Source organism: Mustela nigripes, chromosome 15, assembly GCF_022355385.1.
Source record: "Mustela nigripes isolate SB6536 chromosome 15, MUSNIG.SB6536, whole genome shotgun sequence".
In the NCBI taxonomy this organism is placed as follows: Eukaryota; Metazoa; Chordata; class Mammalia; order Carnivora; family Mustelidae; genus Mustela; species Mustela nigripes.
In genome coordinates this window covers 32,437,615-32,460,390 of record NC_081571.1, presented here as the reverse complement: position 1 = coordinate 32,460,390, position 22,776 = coordinate 32,437,615, and the positions used below count along the sequence as shown (strand labels likewise).

Below are 22,776 nucleotides of genomic sequence, written 5' to 3'. Positions count from 1 at the left end.
TCGCCACCGTTCTCATCATGGCTACCGGGGGCTGCCCAGCCTTTCGGGATCCGTGACGTCATTCGCCGGATCCTCTTCCGGGAGCATAGTTCCGGCTGGCGCCTAGATCCCGTGATCTGTGCGCTGGGAATCCTAACCGACGAGGACGCGTCGGAAATCGTTCTGCCTTCGCAGATGCTACACGGAAGGGAGCCCTTTGGTTCCGGTGCCGTTGAACCCTGCCATTACCCAGAGACTCGGCAGCGCAGGGCTTTTTTCATAGTTGGCGTCTCCGATTGAAAAGGAAACCTGTTACATTCGAAGGCCCCGAAGGGAGGAAGGTGGCCTGAGGTTGTGTCCGTACTGTTCTGCTTTCTCCAACCTAGTCTTAGTCTCCCTTACCGCCCTTTGACATAGGAAAATCCGATAGAAGCTTCCAGCAAGTTCCATGGTGGAGGAGGGAGTGGGAGTGAGTTCTCAGTCAGTAGAGATGAGCAAGTAAGTGCACTCGAGTGTCCACTACTTCCAAATTCTACACTAACTGGGGTTCAGAGATGTTAATATGCTCTCCAGAAATGTAAACTAATTGTTTTGGATGCTAAAGGGAAAGAAGGAGAATGACCCTCTCTTACGTGTAAGGACGGATTCCTCAAAGGTGTGACACCTGAGCCTCCGCCTCAAAAGCCAAATTAGAATTAGTGGATGAAGGAAATGGAAAAGACAATTAGGACAGACTAGGACGTGTATGAGACAAACAGTAATATGAGGTCTGAAACTGGTGGAGCCACAATTGAAGTTGGACGCTCCCTGGAGGGGCAGGTGAAATGCCAGGTCAGAAAGGGCGAGCCTGTGGTCTTCGGAGAAGCTTGGATGTAATGTGCGTCCCGGTGCTAGCCCACTACGGAATTTCTAGTTTAAAAAAGGCAACTACAGTCAAATTCGCATTTTTAGAAGTGTATTGTGGTGTCTGTGCTATGGAACAATGATTAAAGGGAAAAGAACAGTTGTTGGGACACTGTTGGGGAAGTGTTACAAGCCAAAGTGACTCTTTTAAGTAGGTCAGTGATTGTAGGGGTGGACAGAAAGGTGAAAACAAATGGTGAGGGTTTGCTGATCTTTTGTGCCCTATTACTCAGGCTTCGCCTACTCCAAGGTCGTGAAGATACAGTGTGCATTCTTCCAGATGCTTTATTTAACTTTGACATCTAGGTCTGTGATTCATCTCATTATTTTTTTGTGAAAGGTAGGAGACGGGGGTCGAGGTTCATTTCCCCCCATGGGGGTATTCAGTTGACCCAGCCCTATTTATTGACAAGACTGTCATTTGTCACTGCCCCCCATTAAATTCTCTGGCACTTTTGTTGCATAGTGGCTGATCACTTTATATGTGAGCCTGTTTCCAGGTTCTCATTCCATTGGTCTGTTTGTCTAACCTTGTACCACTACCAGACTGTCGTAATTAATGTAGCTTTATACTAAGTCTGGAAGTCCTAGAACTGTTCAAGGTTGACTTGGCTATTCCAAGTCCTTTGTAATTTCCATTATTTGAGAGATCTTATAAAGTTTATTTCCATTTATTTATAACTTTTAGAATAAGCTTGTCAACTTAAAAAAAAAAAACCCCTGCTGGAATTTTAATTGGACTTTCATCGGCTCTATGGATCTGTTTGGGGAAAACTGACATCTTAATACTGAGTTTTGCAACCCATAAGTATCATTCATACAGGGGCGCCTGGGTGGCTCAGTGGGTTGGGGCCTCTGCCTTTGGCTCAGGTAGTGGTTCCGGGGTCCTGAGATCGGGCTGCATCGTGCTCTCTGCTTGTTGGGGAGCTTGCTTCATCCCCACTCCTTTGCCTGCCTCTCTGCCTACTTGTGATTTCACAACAGCCCATTAAAATGGCTAAAATGTTAGGGGCACACAGGTGGCTCAGTTGGTTAAGCATCTGCCTTTGGCTCAGGTCATGATCCCAGAGTCCATTGGGCTTCCCTGCCCAGTGGGGAATCTGCTTCTCTCTTCCCCCTTCCTCTACACCCTGCTGATGCTCTCTCTCTCAAATAAATAAAATCTTTTTTTTTTTTTTTTTTTTTAATGGCCAGAATGTTAGAGAGGATGTAGAGCAACTGAAAAACTCATACTCTGCTGGTAGGAATGTACAATGGTATAACCATCCTATGACCCAGCCAGACCACTCCTATTTACTGAAGAGAAAAGAAAATACATGTCCATGTAAAGATTTGTACAGGCATATTCATAGCAGCTTTAATGGTAAGAGCTGAAAATAGGAACAACTCAAATGTCTATCCAGGGGTGAGTGGATAAACAAACTGTAGTATATCCCTGCAATGATATATAAGTAATAAAAGGAATGATACACTGGGGTCCCTGGGTGGCACATTTGGTTGAATGTCTGACTCTTGGTTTCAGCTCAGGTCATCATTTCAGGGTCCTGAGATTAAGCCCCAAGTCAGGATCCACACTCAGCCTGGAGTCTGCTTGAGATTTTCTCTCCCTCTCCCTCTGCCCCTCCCAAATCCAGGCTCTCTCTCTAAAAATAAATAAATCTTAAAGAAAAAAAAAAGGAATGATAAATTGATACCACACATGGATAAATCTCAAAATAATTACACTAAGTAAAAGCAGCCAAAGAAAAAATAGTATATACTCTATGATTCCATTTATATAAAAACCCTAGAAAATGCAAATCAATATAATTTATAGTGTCAGAAAGCAGATCAGTGGTCAACTGGGAGTGGAATGGGCCAAGAAGAGCAAGGAGCAATAGCAAGAAGGGAGTAGTTACAAAGAGGCACAAAGTAAATTTTAGGCTAATGGTCACCAAACCTGGGAAGGTTCACTATCCGATTATTGTGATGGTGAGTTTATACTCTTTAAACATGTGCAGTTTATTGTATGTCAATTACAGCTCCATAAAGCTATTTTTTTTTAAAGATTTTATTTATTTACTTGAGAGAGAGACAGTGAGAAAGAGCATGAACGAGGAGAAGGTCAGAGAGAGAAGCAGACTCCCCATAGAGCTGGGAGTCTGATGCGGGACTTGATCCCGGGACTCCGGGATCATGACCTGAGCTGAAGGCAGTCGTCCAACCAACTGAGCCACCCAGGCATCCCTCCATAAAGCTATTTTTGAGGCAAGTTTGTCTCCTTAGATAAGATTTGAGAGTCATCAGCATACAGATGGTAGTTAGCAACATGAGAAAACGAGTGTGAAAACAGGCAAGGAGAACATGTAGTTTAGTCAGTATTTAATAAATAGTATGTACAGTGCATAGGTTATTACACTAGGAACTAGGGTACCAGAATGACTACAAGTTTGCCTCTCACAGTGTTGGAATCACACCTATCAGCCAGCAATTATTATCATCGTGTTTTCTGTGCCCAAATGGGAGAAATTAAAAGGCTCTATGACAGCAGTGGGAAGCTTCTAAAAGCTCAGAGAAAGCTCTCAAGAGGAAGTAATGTGTAAGCCGAGGTTCAAAGAACAGGTAGAAGTTAGCCTAACAGAATGAGATAAACTGGGGGCACCCAGCTGGCTCAGTCGGAAGAGCATGTGACTCTTGATCTCGGGATCATGAGTTGGAGCCCAACAATGGGTGTAGATATTACTCAATTAAAAAAAAAAAAAAGAATGAGATAAGCTGTGCAAAGCAGAGTGACAGCAAATGCAAGGGGTTGTGTTTTTTCCTAAATATATCCCCTTCACCCACCCAGCCACCAAATTGTGTAAAGTTCAAGCGCCACAAAATCTGGATTTTCCCTCATGGAAGACATAGGTCATTCTTTTGGGCAGCTCGTAATCTCAGCCCCCCTATGTTTGGGGGATTCCTTGAGTCTTAATTCCCACTCAGGCAGGCTCCTCTATAGAAGCTGAAAAAATGCCAAACTAGTCAAAAAGCTGAAATTGCTTTCTCAGCCTGCCTTGGGGTTCAGGTCCTGGCTGGACACTTGACCTAGGCTCTGCCAGTCACATAAATTGGTAGCTAGTTGACAACAGTGAATCAAGGAAGTACCTTGGTTAATTCTAGAGGTAGTAGCACTCCCCTCAAGATCAAATTCCCAAGGCAGTAGAGGTAGTAATACAAAGCTTGGTGTTCAGTGCTTGACCGAGGTGGCTACAATTTCCCTGTAGACTAGTTGTGCAGACTTTTCCTAGCTGTGTGACTCAGACTGAGCCCGACTCTCTAGTCCTCTCGTATATTCTTTGAGCTATGCAATATTCTTCCGATGACATTTCTTTTATTCTAAAAACCAGAATCCATTTCTGTTGCAAATGGCCAAGAACTCACACTAACAGACAGTTTGGTATTTGGAAATGGAAGGCTCCCCAGCTGACCCTGGTATGCAAAACTGGCCAGGCATGTCGAAGAGGCAGGATGGAAGGCATTGAGGACACAATGCTTCCAGACAGAAATAGGGTGACCCTGGGACAGTGCATCAAACACACCATTATCAAGAAATGTATTCTAACGCTGAGAAACCCTAGGGGAAAAGAAATCTTTTTCTGAGCGCTCATAGTAGATATGACTGGGGAGGACAAGAAACCCGGGAGCATAGCTGATCTGAAAAAGAGGACTGTGCATCATCCCAAAGGTCCCAGTCATAGAACTGGATCAAGTAACTGGATGAGACTTCGGGTGATCTCTCTTTGGGAAGATACGTTTTATGTAGGCATGAGCACTTTTTAAAGAGTATGTGAAGGAAGGAGGAGGTGTATGGGTGACAGTAGACTGTATCATTCCTCCCTTATTTCGTGGTATGGAACCCTAATTTTGTTTGGCTTTCCATCTCCTCAACATACAACTAAGTCATTTATGGCAATCCTACTTCCTTGGCCAGCAGGTGGTTTTGGAAGGGGTATATGACCAATCTCGCCAATGAGCTCTAAAGAGATGGCTGCTCAGTGTGTTCTGGGAAAGGTCTTCTTCGAAAAACAGAAGCAGTAGAAACTACTGTAGCTGTCTTGCAACTATCCAGAAGCCATCCTAGAAATAAAACCAAAATCCTGAGGATGGGAAAGCAGAGAAGGAAGAAATCTGGTTGCTCACTATCACCCCTCAGTTCCTGAATTAACTAACCTGGAAACCGGACTCCAGACTTTTTGTTCTGTACTATTTAATAATTTTGAATTAGGCTTTTGTTTGTTTCATGCAACCGAAATCATCTCAATCATTATTGACAGTTACGATTTGGAGAGTAAAATCTGAAGATAAGGCTGGTGGGCCCAAGGAAGGGGTAAGACCATGCAGGACATCAACTCTGAGGACAGTAAGGAAGGGCTCGACACTGAAGGGTTTGACGTAATTGAACTGGCACTCCCGTTGCACTGGGGAGAACAGACTAGAGGGGAACAAGGTGAGGACAATGAAAAGAACAGTGATCATTGGATAAAACATGGGGAACGCCAACCTTTGCAAAAGCCTCTGAAGCAATACTAAAAAATTATTAAAGGCAGGAGGAGAACAGGAGCAAGCTGGGCATGAAAGTGAAGGCAAGAGAGAATTTAAAAGGGAGTTATCAGAGGCACCTGGGTGGCTCAGCGGGTTAAAGCCTCTCAGGTCATGATCCCGAGTGGGGTCCTGGATCGAGCCCTGCATCAGGTTCTCTGCTCAGCAGGGAGCCCACTTCCTCCTCTCTCTCTCTGCCTACTTGTGGTCTCTGTCAAATAAATAAATAAAATCTTAAAAAAAAAAGGGGGGAGTTATAAAAGGTTAAATACTAGAAAGGTCAGGGAAAATAAGTATGGATAGAAATTTGGCAATATGGCAATTAATTACTAGTTAGTGACCTTTACAGCAGTTATTTCAGGGTAATAGGGTGAATGCAATACTACAGAGGGTTAAAGAATAAATGGAAAACAAGGAAAGCGTCAAGTTTTTAGGTTAAGGACAGTGACCATAACATCACATGAATAAATACATTTTGAATCAATGATTTGATGTACAAGGCCAGATAGCAAATGAACACTATCCTCCTGTTTAGGAGTTCAATACAATGAAATTATAATAGGGGATGCATAGCTAGAGAGAGTTCTGAAAGAGAACTTTTCCATGATTCTTAGGGTCCTTAGCTGAACCTAAAAATCAAACTGACAAAGACAGGTTAAAGGAGGAAAGCATATTTATTTTAATATGTTTTACATGACACGGGAGACTTCAAATGGAAATGAAGACTCAAAGAAATGCTTAAGCCTAGCATTTTTATACTAGGTTTGATAGAGTGGAAAGTCAAGAAAACTGACAGGAAAAAAGGGTATGAGTGAAGGGTAGTACACGGGGAAATTTAGCAAGGCCTATTCATTCAAATTCTTCTCTGCTTCCCTCTGACTTCAGAGATAGAAATGCTCCCACTAAAATCATGTTTTGGAACAGTATTAACTGACAGAAAATGAGTAAGTGTACAGGGATACTGCATTAATATTTAAATTTTCATCTATTTTTCTGTTTCCATGTTTTCCAAGTTTAACAATTAGCTGATAAAATTTCCAATTAGAAAAAAAAATTTTTTCCAATTAGAAAACTTGGTTTTTAGGGCACCTGGGTGGTTCAGTGGGTTAAAGCCTTTGCCTTCAGCTCAGGTCATGATCCCAGGGTCCTGGGATCAAGCCCCGCATGGGGTTCTCTGCTCAGTGGGGAGCCTGTTTCCTCTTCTCTCTCTGCCTGCCTCTCTGCCTACTTGAGATGGCTGTCTGTCAAATAAATAAATAAAGTCTTTAAAAAAAAAAAAAAACTTGGTTTAAAGAAAAAAACTTGGTTTTTAAAGTGTGTTGAATATTATTGCTGGGAAAATTTTATGGTTTTCTAATTTTCAGAGCTTGATGATCCATTGTGTGCTGTCTGGAAACCACAGTTTGGCACAGTGGCAAGGAAAAATGAGAGGATGACAATTCTGCAATTATAATTTGACCAATGGAGCTTGTTATACGAACATTTAGTAACACTGTAAATGCTAGCAACATTCTCTATATATTTGTTCTCAAGAGACATTTGTTTGAAAACACAAACATTGAGAATTTTTACATGATTTATTTAATAATAAACCAATTAAAGATACAAAAATGTTTAGAGGATTCCAAAATTTAAATTTTTGTTTAAATACAAATTCACTCCATAATATGAAAACATACAACATTAGACCTCTAAACATAATGATTTTTTTCATCTACAAAAATTTCTCCTTTGCTGTACTAGAAAATTTGCAGAAAACATTTTTTGTGAAATTAAATGTACATTATTTACAGTTGAAAAAGTAATCTAAAAACTATTTCATTTCAGAGACTTAGATATAATGTATATTATCTTTGTATGCAACCCCCCAACTCCCAATAAAAAATGATCCAAAATATAAAGCAATTATGCTTTTATAGCAACTGACTACTCAGCCAGATTAGCTCAAGTCTTGGTTGCTTTCTGGGCCCTTGAGAGCGAGCCCTGGATCTTTCAGAATGGCAGTATATTGTTTAGCACTTGGCAACATAAGTTTACTAATGACCACAGTGCACAGTGGTCTAAAGAGTTAATTAACAAAGTATTTAGGAAGAATTCAGAATCATAACAGATTTTATGGATAACAGAAGAATGAATTTTGTAGGGCCACTTTTCTGTAATATGTTAGCTATATCTACATTAAGAAATAAGTGATAATGGTTTAGTTGATTTAACTTTAAAATATAGGTGCTAGAAACCTCAATTTAGAACCAGAAAGCAAACTGGAGATCATCAAGTCTAATCCAAAGCACCCCTTCCTTTTTTCAGAGAACGAGGCCCAGAAAGATCCAGAGGCTTTGCCCAACGTTATACAACTATTCAGCAGGACAGCCACTCTTGAAAGGGCTGATGCTTTTGTACCATTCTGCTTCTGAAGTAAGGTTCAGCCATATCATGGACATTTTCCAATTTTTCATGTTTTTTTTACATATTCATATTTCCTTATACAGTGCAACCAACTAACATCAATCTAAGTGAAATCATAATTTTAACAAAATAGAAAATAGGAGTCTTGCATTTGAAAGAGTCAAGACTTTAACTTACAAAAATGGAATGAAAATAGTTCCTACATAAATTTCCTGTTGCCTTATATTGAAGTACTGTATTTACAAAAGAATCAGAAAAGCTAATACCATGTAAAAATTAAAAAAGAAACTTTAAAAATGTTTACGATATAGCAACTGAGAAAAAATCTGAAAAGAAGGACTTCATAGTACAAAATTCCTGTTCCTTCACAATTGAATTCTGAAACATTTGGAGAACAAAGAGGAACTCATCTAACAAAGTCAACATTAACTCTAAATTAATATTTTTAACAATGAGCTAAAAAATTAGGAACATCTGTAGAATTCCTCTTAGAATCAACCAGACAGTTTGCAGGCAACTGAAAATGTTCAATTAAAAAACAATCATCCACAATTCCTTTGGCGTATTTATTAAAAAGAGTTGGGTTCCAGCAATTCATTTTGTTTCATAGCTACCTGAGAGGTAAATCCACTGGAATTGGATACCACCATCACGTAAGGCTGTGGCTGTTCAGTTTTCTCACTGTCTTCTTTCAAATTATCTTCGGCTTCCTTTTTCTCCGCTTCCTCTACGAGTGTTTTTGTGTCTTGAGCTTTGATAACTGACGTGATGACTGTGCCGGGTGGGTGGGCAACGATTTGTGAACTTCGAGGAGAAAAGGTCACCACAGGAGTCGTAGCACTGAAGGACGGAGATGAAGCCACAGTGACGGTGCCATTGCAGATGGACTGGACGTTGCTGGTAAGAACCTGCTGCACATGCGCAGGGCTCAGGACGATGGAAGGAGGGGAGCCCGGCTTCTGGGACGGCAGCATGACATTTTCTTTCAATACTGTCATGGGCTGTGATGATGGAATGGCTTGTAGAATGAACTTCTGAGACCCAGCACCGGAAGATGGATCTGTGCTGGCTATCACTGTTGTGATTGGCACAGTCTGGAGTGTTACTGTATGCAAATGTTGATTCCCAGGAGACACGACCACTGGAACTTGGGCTGGAGCCTGTAGAGTCCTATTGAGATGATGAAATTACAGAAAATCAGCACATTCTACATCATTTAAAAGTTTAATGTTTGATAAGTCGTTCTGATAAAATAGGAGCCGTACAGTTGGAATGCTACTTCCCATATCTTCGACACAGCAGAAACACCATACCAGACTCTGTATTACATGGAATGCCTGACACAAAACTTTCAAGCCATTAAGTGTGATACTATCTGATGAGGAGGAAAAAAGTCTGTGCAAAGTGCCACATTAACGCAAATGGGGAGGCAATTTTGTTGGGGAAGGAGGAGGATCTCAAAATGCTGGGAAAAGAAGTTACGTATGAGCCACGTGAACGGAAACTGGGAATTTTAAAACAAATGTATCGGATTCACTCTCATTATTTTTAATACTTAAGGGCCAATGCTCGTCCACAATTACCTAGCTTCATAGGATTGTAAAATAAAAAAAAAAAATCAGTCTTAAATGTATACATGACAGAACTATCAAAAGAAATTTTGTGGGTTTTTTTTTTTTTGCAGAAGAGATTAATAGTTCACAGTTCATATCATATTACACAAAACAAGTCATGAATATAATTAACTCATGAGGGTTCTTTAGGTTGCAAAAAATAAGGTCAAGCTCGGCAAAAGTAAATAGAGGCATGTTTTAACAGTTTTCTCAGCTCAAATAATCTTCACAGATTTTAGCCATAAAAATACAATTTAACATAAAATCCTTTAATGTAAACCTGGTTTATGTAAGGTTGTTCATTTAGGTTATTGAAGAAATTTGTAAATGATATTATGAGTCAATCCAATTTTAAAAGTTCATTGCTGTGGAAATTATAGTTATGACCATTGTTAGCATAAAACAAATGCAGCTGAAAAAACTCAGCATCTGGATCTCAATTGTGTTTCTTCTGGAATCTGTAAAGCTATTTTACAAAAACAATAGATAATTGCTACTTCAAATGATTAACAGCTAGACTGGCCCCCACAGTCCAAATGTTAATCATTGCACATAGATTATTACAGGCAAATTTTAGTAAGTTACGTTATGTGGCCTGTCACATAGGTGAGAAGTGAAACTCTGGAGAACACAAATGGACTAGGTGGAAATATGAAAAGAAAACTCAGAGCAACTTAAGAGAAACTCAAAGCAAGTGGAAAGACACAGGATGACTACAGCCTGCGCACAATGATAGGATTCTGATTTCCAAGTTCAGATTCCAACCAAGTTGTCACTGTGAGGATCAGTCTAGAGAAGGATATTAGCAGCTTCTTTCGAAGGACAGAGCCAGAAAAGAGCATGAGTCAGGTAATGAAAATTTAATAAGTGGGCAGGGGATGACTAGAAATAAAGGCCAGATCTGCTGATATTATTGGTCAAGCAAGGAAGAGTTGGTAGAATACAGAATAACTTTGGGAGTCAGGCAGCTTTTCCAAAATATACGGTGCCTCCTTTCTACCCCCTGCCTACGTGCATCAGGACATCTTGGGTAGAATCTGAGCCTCGGTGTGGTAACTGACCCTGCAGCCAGAGATCATTTCTTAAATAAAGGGTTTCCCATGACAAGCATTCATGTACATGTATATACAGATAAAATAGTACACACGGTATATACAGTGAGCACAGATTATATCTAGAAATATGTATAGTCTTGCCACCCAATACGTACTATTATCCCCATTTATATATAAAATTAAATGCACAAAGAGGGTGAACAGCTAGCATGAGGTGACCAGTTTGATAAGGAAAGAGGCCATCTGACTGCAAGGCCTCTGTGCCTTAGGATAATTACAACACACTGCCACTTCCTCAGTCCTAAATAACTTTAGCTAAAGATGATTATTGCCGATTATATCTTTAAGCTGTGGGCAATTACACACCTTTAATACATGACTCCACCTTCCTTTTTTCCTCCCTCAGGTGTGGTACAAGCAAGAATGTACTTGGAAATTTTCCATATTGCTAACCAGGGCTACCACTAGACTTTCAATGCTTTTGTTCAAACTAGAAAAAAGACCTCAAAACAACAGACTGCCATCTTCCAGAAAATACATATACTCATCTAAAATATCTACAGTGTAAATATACTGGCTTATTTGAACAAATTCTAAAATATTAAAGGTAAAATATTATGCAGCCTTTTCCCTGCTACAGAAATTTTAAATTATTTTTGTCTTAGTTAATGATTAAGCAGTCATTTGTGTCTGGTGATGTTATATTATATAACAAAGGTTACAGTAAACTACTTTATACAAATTTCCTAAGCTGCTCATAACCACTACTACAATACTAGAAATTTAAAATACCTCAAACTTTCTGAGATGAAAACAGATATACAGTATAACATTTAGTTTTTACTAAATGTTAAACTAGTTAGTAGTTAGTTTACTGTTAGTAAAAACTAGCACAGTTTTACTGTATCTACTCAGATGTCAAGAATGTCATTTAACTGTTACAATCACCTGTAAAGTTAAGTATTATCTTTATTTTACAGATGAGGAAACAGACTCAGAATAGTGAATTAATCTGATTCAATGTTACATCTAATAATTGATAAGGATGGAGGGCTGGAAAGTAATCGAAAGAATATACATTCTTTGTACTCCATTACTTTGTTTTTAAGATAATCTACACATTATACATTTTTAGAGCTAATTTATTCAAAAGACCCTAACACAAACTATTAGTACTTGAAAATATTATACAGAAAGAAGTTATGCTAGGTAGGCATATGGACTTGCAAGTTTACCAAGGGACAATTTCAGGAAAAAATCTGACCAGAGGTTTACTTTTGTTGTAGTTGTCTCTTTAAATAACATGAAGTCAGAGTCAAAATCAAAATTTTTAAAAATCGAGCACATATACCATAAATCAATTAAGAAAAGCTTAATAGATTTCCACATAGATACATGCAATTATGTGAGACAAAAAGACACAAGCAAAGGAAAAATTAAGAAAAGAAAAAACATGTTGCTACTTCATTGTAAATAACTGGTAATTCACGAGAGTTATGTGAATCAGCAGGCAGAGTGACAAATCATTAAAGCTCACTGCTTTGGACTAAACTGCTTGCATTAAAACGCTGTCCCCACCACTTACTAGATGTGACCAGGCTCCTTGGCCTCTCCTTGCCTTGGTTTCCTCATCTGTAAAATAGGAATAATATTACCTATATCTCATTGATCAGTGAGATTATTAGACATTAATATATGGAAAAGTGTAAGAAATACAGAGAGTGCTTTGAAAGTGTCAGTTCTTGTTGTTATATTAATAATCTAATTTTAAATCATATATATTCCATCTTAGCTACAGAAAAAAATCTTTAAGTGGTCTTTGATTTTGTTAATCAGTAGTTATAAAATTGAGAAAAATATAGCTAAAGTATTCTTATCCTTCTTGGGAGTGATAACATGGTTACCTAGGATAATCTCTCTATTCTTAAAAGCAGGATGTTGAAATGTTTGAGAGTGAAATGTCATAAGGATGTCAACTTACTTGACAAATAGCCCAACAGAAAAAAGGTTATAAATAAATACAGAGTGAAAACAAGTAAGGCAAAAACGTTATCAACTGTGAATCAAAAAGGATGTAAATAGATGTTCATCGTACTATTTCAATCTGTTGATATTTTGAAATTTTTCATAATGAAAATTTGGAGTAATTATAAAAAAGACAAAAAATAAAGTGCTAAGCAAGAAATTAATCTAATGAAAAATGATTCTAAAAATACAATAAAATTTCAGAGTAATATGTACAATTTGCATGAAATTTAAGACTTTTCTTTCTTTCTATATAATGGAAAGGAACAATGGCAAAACCCAAGTTACTATATTCAGCAGGTGTCACTCTTCAAAGAGCATTATTATTCATTAACTTTGGCCTTTCCTCATCTAGTTATTTCAGGGAATAAAATGCATTCCATAAAAGGTTTAACTACATTAAAATAAGTAGGATTTGGGGGGAGATATAAATAGAAGGTACACCCAAAAGAGAGAATATTTTTAAAAGTCAAAAAATGATGAAGAATATGTGTATACATACACATAAATATAAAATGATTTTTTCAACAAGGAAGTATGTTTTAAAGTCTGACAAGTTAAGTTTTGTGATTTCTTCATTATATAAGCAGTCCACTTAGAGAACTCATTACTCTGAGAGGAGATACAGAATGAATATAGACACTATTTCAAAATAAGTTCTATACATCTGAAGGGATGCTATGTGCCAGACACGAGGCTAAGTGGTAGGAGAAGAGCAACGATTAAAATGTGGCTCCTTTGGTTTAAATGTATGGGAGAAGACAGGCATTGATGACAATGGCAATGCCTGGTTCACTGACCAGACTGCGGTGCACCCAAGCAGGCAGCTTTAGCTAGAAGACAAGGAAGGAATCCGAGCAGAGAGTGAGAGCTGGTAGCTGATCCTCCAGAAATTTGACTGCGCTTTGTGTGCAACACAGATCTAACAAAAGCTGCAAGAAAGTAACAGAGCAAAGCTGTGACTAAGGGTCTTGCATAGGTTGAACTGAAGAGAAAAAACAGTAGAGGCAGGAAGCAGGCAGGGAATCCATAGAATAATCCAGAATAATCCGGGACCTTGGACATGAAAATTCTGGAAAGTACCCCAAAAGAGTTTGCAAATCATGGATAGGGAGTGTATTATAGTGTTTTAATATCTGGCACTGAGTATCATTCAGAAATTGACATTCAGAGTAACACTGCATCCAATTCAGTATCACAATTTAACACCTTTCAGAGCTACAGTTATGTGGGATTTTTTGATGGGGGGGCAGGCATTTATTTTATCCTCAAGGTATAAAAAGCAAGCTGATTACAGATGCTTAAAAATAACGAATCACTCTATGAAGGGGATCCCTTCTGAATAGCTGTGGCCATGTACTGTTTCCTATCAACACAAACACAGTGATATGATGACAAAGAGCCTAGAAACCAACGAGAGGAATCACACCAACCAATGAGAGGAATCACACCAAATGGATACTGGGTCATCACACATAACCAATAATTGAAAATGAAACATTAAAAGGCAAATAGAAAAATAAGTACTCCTTTAATAACAGTTTAAGATAATCATTCCTGTCCAGTTAAAATGGGGAAAATGTAATTTTTACACTCCTTGCAAGTCAATTTTCATGATGCCAAAAGTTTAAATGGACCATACAAGGAAGACAGGAATATCTAACTCTGTCTTGATTCCGGGTACTGTCTCTTACTTCAAAATCAACTGAACAAAATGCCGGCATTTATATTTTGGCATATTTGAACGTAAGATTGTGAGACTGAAGTCACTTAATGAAAGTATTCAAAGAATCATTTTTATTGGATTTGGAAGGACTCCTATATTTTATTATAATTCATATTCTGGAAATTCATGACAGTAGAAGGAAAAAAATACTGCAAATGTCCATCTAATTTTCTGCCCTCCTCCTTTCCCCCATCCCATAGCAGTGAGACCAGTCCCAAATTCTGCAGAGGACCAGTCTAAAGCTGATGAGGTTTTCTTTGGTCAATTTGTTTTTCCTATCTTTCCTGGGGCTAGGAGGCAAATTTGATTTGATTGCTAAAAAACTATTCTTCCGATTTCTGCCACTCTAAAAGCTTGAAAAAGTGGACCTTAGATTCTTGGCCCTCCCTACCTCTTTAAACTTTAGAACTGTTCCATGACAGAATCCTCCCAAAAAATAATGTTATTTCCTGGAACTCACTACAATACACGTCATGGTATGTCCGTTTATGTAGAATTTTTATAGCTTCTGACTTTGAAAAAAAAGGATCTGAAACCATTCTCTGGATTTTCTAATATGTGGATCCCTTCTTGTAGGGATCTATTGAATTATTCAGAGATATAGCGGACAAGATTTAAATGGATAGGATAGCAGCACGTAATGACAAAGTTTAAAAATAAGAAATCAATGATACAATTAGAGGGCTGATGTAATACACACAGCTGCTGAAACCAATCTGCTGAACAAGGCTTCTAGCTTTAAAAATCAATATAATTTTTATTTTCATTTCTGAATCCCAACCCAGAGTCATCAACAAATGATGACTCTGGTCAGAAACATCACGTAAACATATGCATCGGTAACTTTAGTTTTCTCACCTAATACTCTGAACAGAGGAATTTAACGTTTCGTCCTGCACACTACTGGTGGTGCTTGCTTCTCCTTCTGGGACAGCCTGTACTGGCTGGACGACATGAATAGTCCGGAAGAGCTGGGTGGGGTACGGAGATGCTGTGGGCTGCACTGTCCTCAGGACTTCTGACGGCTGCGCAACTTCCACAGGATCTTTGGGTTTTGTAGCTTTAGGATTCCCTGGTTTGAGAACTGTAGTGGCTCCTCCCTTTATCCCCGGACTTGAGGATACTCTCGATCTGCTTGTTTGGTTCCTACTTGAAGTGGCTGCTGAAGACAGTGATGGATCCGCAGACTCGATGCTGGAACCTGGGTCCTCATCGTCTATATAAATAAGATCTTTCGGCATCTCCTTAAATTGATACACCAAGCGTTGACCTTCTACTTTCGCTAGGATACCCCTTTGGTAATAGTACCTATTCAAAGCAGACAATTTTAACAATACTTTATTTGGTTAAACATAAATTAAAATTATGTTCAACAAAAGTAAAGTTCCTTAATCATAAACAAAGGTTTTAAGTTGGAAACAAGTGGGAGAACAATTTCAAAATGAAGCACAGTTATTTTTTATAAGATAGTATAATTGAACTTTTTTTCTGTATAAATGTAAAACACATATACTCACAGATAAAGAAAAATCCTTATTATCAACTAAACCTAAAACCAATTCTGATGAGGCGATTGTTGATAGAATACATGGATTATCCTAGTCATTCACTATTCTTCCTTTGTCTCCCCTTTTTCCAATTTGCCGGAATAATAAAATCTACTACAAACCTCAAGAATTTATTTCCCTTCCGTCGTTTATTATAATGTCCCTACCAGTTTAAATCTGATTCGGTGAATCTAATTCAGTTTTCCATATAAAATTTAATGACATACAAACAGAAGTGATTCAAATTTTGTCGTTGATTTTAATTAGATCAAGAATCTAAAAAGTGTGAGTTAAAGAAACAAATACAGGGGTGCCTGGGTGGCTCAGTGGGTTAAGCTGCTGCCTTCGGCTCGGGTCATGATCTCAGGGTCCTGGGATTGAGTCCCGCATTGGTGCTCAGCAGGGAGCCTGCTTCCTCCTCTCTCTCTGCCTGCCTCTCTGCCTACTTGTAATCTCTGTTGAATAAATAAATAAAATCTTTAAAAAAAAAAAAGGAACAAATACACACAAACTGTCACTAAATAGTTCTGGTTTAAGAAGGGTATCTAATAACTCTTTCTCAAACAAATGCATATCTTTAAGAATAGATAACCCGATCACAGAAAAACACACTAAAAGTGAGCTTCGGAATAAAATGATAACCTACCTAGTTCAAAATGTTCACAATGTCTAATATTATTCTTGAAGCATTTATTCCAATATAATACAGATCACACCTGATATTTACGTTTAAAAAATGCACCCTCTTTTTAAGTACCTGATTACCACTACTCAATTTTGTGCTGAATTCAAGTTTAAGGGATCAAATCATATGAGCCCCATGCTTAATTTATAATTTCTGATGAGAGTTCACGTTTTCTAATCCATTTACAAGAAGATTTTTTTTTAAGAAAAACATTTTCCCAGATCAGAACAGGATTTCAATTTAAATACAAACTGATTTCTATAAGTAGCATGGCTTTAGCTCTTCAATAATAAAATTCAACATTTTTGTAATCTTCTACCTTTTTAGAAGTTACTAGCTTTTTAGTATATAGGAAACAATATTCTTAACACAATAAACGACAAAAAACTTCACGTACCTGAGAGCTCTTCCCATGGTCTCGTAATTCATGTCGGGTTTGTTTTTGTACTTCCCCCACAACCTGGATACGGCTTTGGAATCTACCAGTTTAAAAATGCCTTTTTCTCGCTGGGTCCATTTGATATATTTAGGACAAGTAGCTTTGTCCTGGAGCAGTGCCAGTAAAAACTCCCAGAGATAAATTGTGTTTCCTGAAACAAAAGCAATTTCTGTTTAACTGACCAAAATTTTACTGGAAAAGAACAAAAGTAAACACAACTAAAAGTTTTATAAGTTCCCTGTATAATCATAGAAAAATATTATGCAACTTGGTTAGCACTGGTGATAATTTTTAAGGTCTAATATAGGTCTTTTTATTAGTTCCACATCAGATGTCTGGATGGATCAATATTGGCACAATCAGATTTATGATGACTTAAGAAGAAAGCACTTTGAGATGACTTTTTTCCTACCTCTTTAAGAGCCATCACATAAAAGAACCACTGAAGAAGTGCTGTACAAAACCTTTCAACAGTTGTTCTCTTTGTATCAGAGCCAGTGGATTGGCTTTAACAATCTTCTTCAAATTTGGGCAGCAATTATGAAAATAGCAGAACTCCAAAACAATCTTATAAAGTGTCTATGAATTGAAAAGCTAACCTGGTTGAACTCTTCCAAAAGGCTCAATATTAAAGGACAGATTATTTTGACAGGTATGTAGGGAAAATCTATTAAATGGATTTCTTGGGCTCCATTATTACCAGTCTCTATTTATAGAAAGTACAATCTCTACCTTTAAAAAATATATATATATATTTATTTATTTGTCAGAGAGATAGAGAGAACACAAGCAGGGGGAGCTGCAGCCAGAGGCAGAGGAACAAACAGGCTCCCCACCGAGCACAGAGCCCAACACGGGACTCAATCCCAGGACCCTGGGATTATGATCTGATCAGATGCTTAACTGACTGAGCCACTCAGGCATCCCCCAACTACACCTTATAAGCATCTGGCAGCAAGAAGATCCACTTCAATAAGTCAAGAGAGCTGGTTGATTTTACTTATGATATGCAGGTGTTTTAAAGCAATCTAACTGTTATTTGACCTGTAAGTATTGTAAGGGAATTATTGTACTTACCCTTACCATCTTTGTTTTTCTTCTTCACATATATGTTTGGCGTAGTGGCCGGGGAATCTGGTCGTGGGGGTTTTGTTTTTCTCCCTGAAAACAAAACAGCTCTGTGTAAGGATTTGCCATCAAAAATGAGATAAAATGGACAATTTAGCTGTTTATAAATGCTATTTGGTCATTTATCCTAAATTTCAAATGCCAAGTACTTTACATAGGTACACAATGGTACACATACTGGTTTCCTAAAATGCTGTTTACTCAAAAAAGGAAAAGAACTTCAGTGAAAATTTATCATTAGTACAGGTAAGATCACAAACGATTTTATGTAGGAAATGACACATCAGCTCATATATAAAAATGAGGTTAAGTTTGAAACATTTTGAGGTAACAAAACTGACATGGCTTCCTTAAAATTGGGGGAAATATTCTTGATGTTGTTAAGACTTAGGCTCAAAAAATAAGCCATGCAGGTTTCTGTTTGTTGGTTATATACGCATAGGAAAAGTCACTTTTCAGCTTTTCTCTCATCTGCATACAGGTAGTTCTTAAATACTGGAAACTTTCCAACATTCTAGAGATACAAAAAATGCATGAGGCAAAATTCTGGTGAACTACATAGTCAACTTTTATTTTCCCCTGTATTTTGAAACCTCTCATTTTTCTATACTTCTTTTAATTCACAGCAAAACATTATAGTTACGTGCCATTCAATCTCTAACTCCACTTTGACAACGCTAACTGTAGTGTGTTCAGACTTAGTTTGGATCAGCCAACTATTCTAAAGCTTTGTGATCTTCTTCTGGCCATTTATCTAGAAGCACAACTTGGTGGCAATGTTGCCTGGGATTTATATTAAGATGATCATGCTATCTGGACAGACTAACATTCTGTACCTGAAAAACAATGAAGATTATAAACAGATACCTTAGTGTATTTTATCCCAGCAATTTTTTTTCTTTTTCTTTTTTTTTTAAATTAAGTAATCTCTCCACCGAATTCAGTGCTCAAAGTCAAGGCCCAAGATCAACAGTCTCATGTTGTACTGCCTGAGCCAGCCAAGTGCCCCTTTACCCTAACATTCCTGAGGCAGAGTCTATCTGGTCCAGATCACAAGAGTGAATTCTGGGTTAGGATAATGTAAGGCAATAACTTAGCAGAACAGAATTCCAGAGCTAAAAATCACAAGGTTAGTAACAACACATCCCCAAACCAAACAGGAAAACCCTTCTGAAGTTAGGGTGAATAAGAATCAGCGAGAAGTGGATCAAAAAGATCACTCTCCAGGCCCCTCTTAATGCGTAAATATAGAACCTAATCAGCCAGGTATCTCCATTTCCATCACTACAGACATCTGCAGAGAACCATTCATGAGGCAGATACTTCTGGGTGACTGTGTCAATTATAACAAATATTAGGAGCAAAGACTTCAGTTAGCTTCATCCCTCCGACCATCTTATTTTACGCCTTCTATTTACCAACTTTTTCTGATAGATAGCATTTTCTTCTTCCCTCTGTTTTCACCACTAATTTTAGTCAAGACAGAGACAGTTGGTAAACCTACCCAATATCCATTCTTTCCATCATCTTCCTTACCAGTCAAGGTGGCATAGCTTCATTTGAGTTCTACGTGAACTGGGTATAGGATTTTTGGGTGACAGTTAGTTCTTCTCAATACTTTGAAGATACTCAACACTTCCAGCCTCTCTACTGGGAGCTTCTAAGCTGCCAATCTAAAAATCAATCCTCTTCAAGTAATGTAGCTTTTCCCTGGTATTTTCTTTGTTTGTTTGTTTTTGGAGGGGGCTGGAAGGGTGGTGTTTTGCATTTTTACTATAATGTATTTAGGACTGGATTTCTTTGACAGTTATGCTACTCAGGATTCACCATGCTGAGATTTATGTCACTTTGGAGAACCCTCAATCATTATCTTGGAATATGGTCTCTTTCTCACTCTACATATTCTCTCTCTCTGAAGCTTTGATTAAATATGTAGACCTTTTCATTCAATCCTCACATCTCAAACTCTTTCATACTTTTTATTCTATATCAGATCTATATTAGAGCTCATAAATTATCTTTTAAACAATGACTAATCTTCTGTTTAACCCATATATTATGTGTTCTATTGGGTTCCTTTCACATCCGTCTTCCTAACTAGAATGTTAGTCCTTCACTTTAAAAATAGCTTTACTGAAGTATGACAGACATAAAATGAAATTGCTTATGTTGAAAATCTATAGTTTGGTATCTTCCAACGTAAGTATTGACCTGTGGAACCATCACTATGTTCAAAACAGTGAATACACTCTTCACCCCCAAAAGTACTTTGTACCCCTCTGTAATCCTTATACCCGTCCCACTCTGCCCACCCCAAAGGTAGTCAGTTACTCACAGATTTTGTCATTAGAGGTTAGTTTGCAGTTCCCACCACTTTAGATGAAGAGATACATATATATATGGTGTGTAAGTAATTCCTTTAGCATAATTATGCTGAGATTCATTGTTTTTGTTGTATGTATCAATAGTACATTCTATTTTATTGCTGAGTGCTATTTCCTTGCATAGATACACCACAAAGTGGTTTATCCAGACAGCAGTTGATAGGCATTTAGGCTGTTTCAAGTTTTGGGCAACTACAAATAAAACTGCTAAGAACATTCATTCATGCAGATGTTTTTCTATAAATGTGTAACTTCATCTCTTTTGGGTAAATACTGAGTAGAAGAATGGCTGGGTCACATGTTAAGTATGTATTAAATGTTTTAAGAAACTGCCAAACTGTTTGTAAAAAAAAAAAATCTCCATGCAGTAAGTTGGGGTCATCATAGGGCTCACCTCATTTGTTTACTGTTTCTCAGGGATCACTGGTTTTTGTTGACTGATGTCTTTAGAGGCACTGTTTCATACATCGTTGTCTGTACTTTTAGTTGTTTTAATAGGAGGGTAAATCCAAGTTCTGGGGGTTTCTTTATTAAAATTTTTTTCCAGCATTATTGAGATATGATGACATATAATTGTGTATTTTTAAGGTGTACAATATGATGATTTGATATACTTCTATGATGTAAAATGATTACCACAGTAGGGTTAGTTAACATACCATCATCTCACATAATAACTACTTGGTTTTTTGGGTGTGAACATATAGGATCTACTTTCTTAGCAACTTTCAAGTATATAATACAGTACATTAACCAAAGTTACCATTCCGTATATCAGATCCCCAGAACTTACTCATTTTATAACTGGAAGTTTGTACCCGTTGACTGACATCTCCCCATTTCCTTACCTCCCCAGCAATCACCATCTCTCTCTGCCTCTATGAGCTTGGTTATTTCAGATTCTACATGTAAATGATAGCACACAATATTTGTCTTTCTCTTATCTGACTTAACATAATGCCCTCAAGGTCCACCTATGTTTTTTTAATGCTGCAATGAACATGAGAGTGCACGCATCTCCTCAATATCTTATTTTGATTTCTTCTGGATATGTAGCCAGGAGTAAGACTGCTAGATCATATGGTGTTTGTAGTTTTAATATTTTGAGGAAACTCCATACTGTTTTCCATAGTGGCTGTACCAATTTACATTCCCACCAATAGTGCACAAGGGTTCCTTTTTTCCACATCCTTGCAAACACTTGTTATCTCCTGCCTTTTTGATGATAGCTATTGTGACAGGTGTGAGGGGGTAGCTTACTGTGGTTTCGATTTGCATTTTCCTGACAAGTAGTGATGTTGAGCATATCTTTTCAGGTACCTGTTGGCCATCTGTAGGTCTTCGTTAGAAAAATGTCTTTTCAGGTTCTCTGCCCATTTTTTAATCAGGTGGTTTGGTTTTTTTGCTATTGAGTTTGTAGGAGTTCCTTATGTATTTTGGACATTAACCCCTTATCAGATATACAGCTTACAAATATATTCTCCCGTTCTGTAGGTGGCCTTTTCATTATGCTGATAGTTTCTTTTCCTAAGCAGAAGACTTTTAGTTTAATGTAGTCCCACTAATTTTTGGTTTTTGTTGCCATAACCCCAAATCGTTGCCAAATCAGGTTCTGTTATTCCATCTTGTCCAGAAGAGGAAGTTGTATCTGGTATTTTGTAATAGTCTCATTCTTTGACCTTGTTTTTCCTTCTTTTGCCTTAATAATTGTAGTCATAGTTACTCAAAGTTTCTATTTGATAATTCTATTATCTGAAGTTCTTAGAGAATGCTAGAATCTTCCATGTCTTCTGCTCCTCATTCAGGGATTCTCTATCTTTTGTATTCTGTAACATTGCAATGTGAGCTCACCTTCTACAGGGCTTTGTTTGAGGAAATCCTGTCAGCCTGGGTTTAAATGTATGACTTGCCAGAACAGTTTTCTATAAGAGCTTCTGCCTAGTACCCCAATGTTATTGCCAGTCTGGGGTCACCCTTATGTTAATTACTTGGCTGGGAATTTCTGAAGTCAGTGATCATTTAAAATCTAATCATAAACCTGGATTAAAATAAGCATAAGATTATGATTTCTCACAGAAAGAATTTTTCCACTCAGAGGCCCAGCTGAGAAATATAAACTTCCATGACACCTTTCTGTGCCAATGGGTAGACTGTTTTTACCAGGAGGGGAGAGCCTTTCAAGGATCCTCATGACAGGCTAAAGTCTCTGGTAATCTCATCTTGCACTGGACCAAGACACAAGCCTCGGCCTCTGCATGGACAATCAGATTGGCGTACCCATCTCAGCTCTTCAGAGATGCGGCAGCCTTGGCTCACTCTGTTTTCA

General features: G+C 37.9%; 1 protein-coding gene across 4 annotated transcripts in view; it reads right to left on the bottom strand.

The window, feature by feature from the left end:
- Nucleotides 1-7,000: 7,000 nt before the first annotated feature.
- ELF1 (E74 like ETS transcription factor 1) overlaps nt 7,001-22,776 on the bottom strand; it is a 107,017-nt gene continuing 91,241 nt past the window's right edge. For all 4 annotated transcript variants that reach the window (XM_059378099.1, XM_059378100.1, XM_059378097.1 and 1 more), the window contains 4 exons: nt 18,016-18,099; nt 16,897-17,089; nt 15,126-15,575; nt 7,001-9,018 (listed from right to left, as the gene is read on the bottom strand). In XM_059378099.1, coding sequence (XP_059234082.1) covers nt 8,418-9,018; nt 15,126-15,575; nt 16,897-17,089; nt 18,016-18,099 — 1,328 coding nt within the window. In that variant the 3' untranslated portion in view covers nt 7,001-8,417. The remainder of the gene's footprint in view (nt 9,019-15,125; nt 15,576-16,896; nt 17,090-18,015; nt 18,100-22,776) is intronic.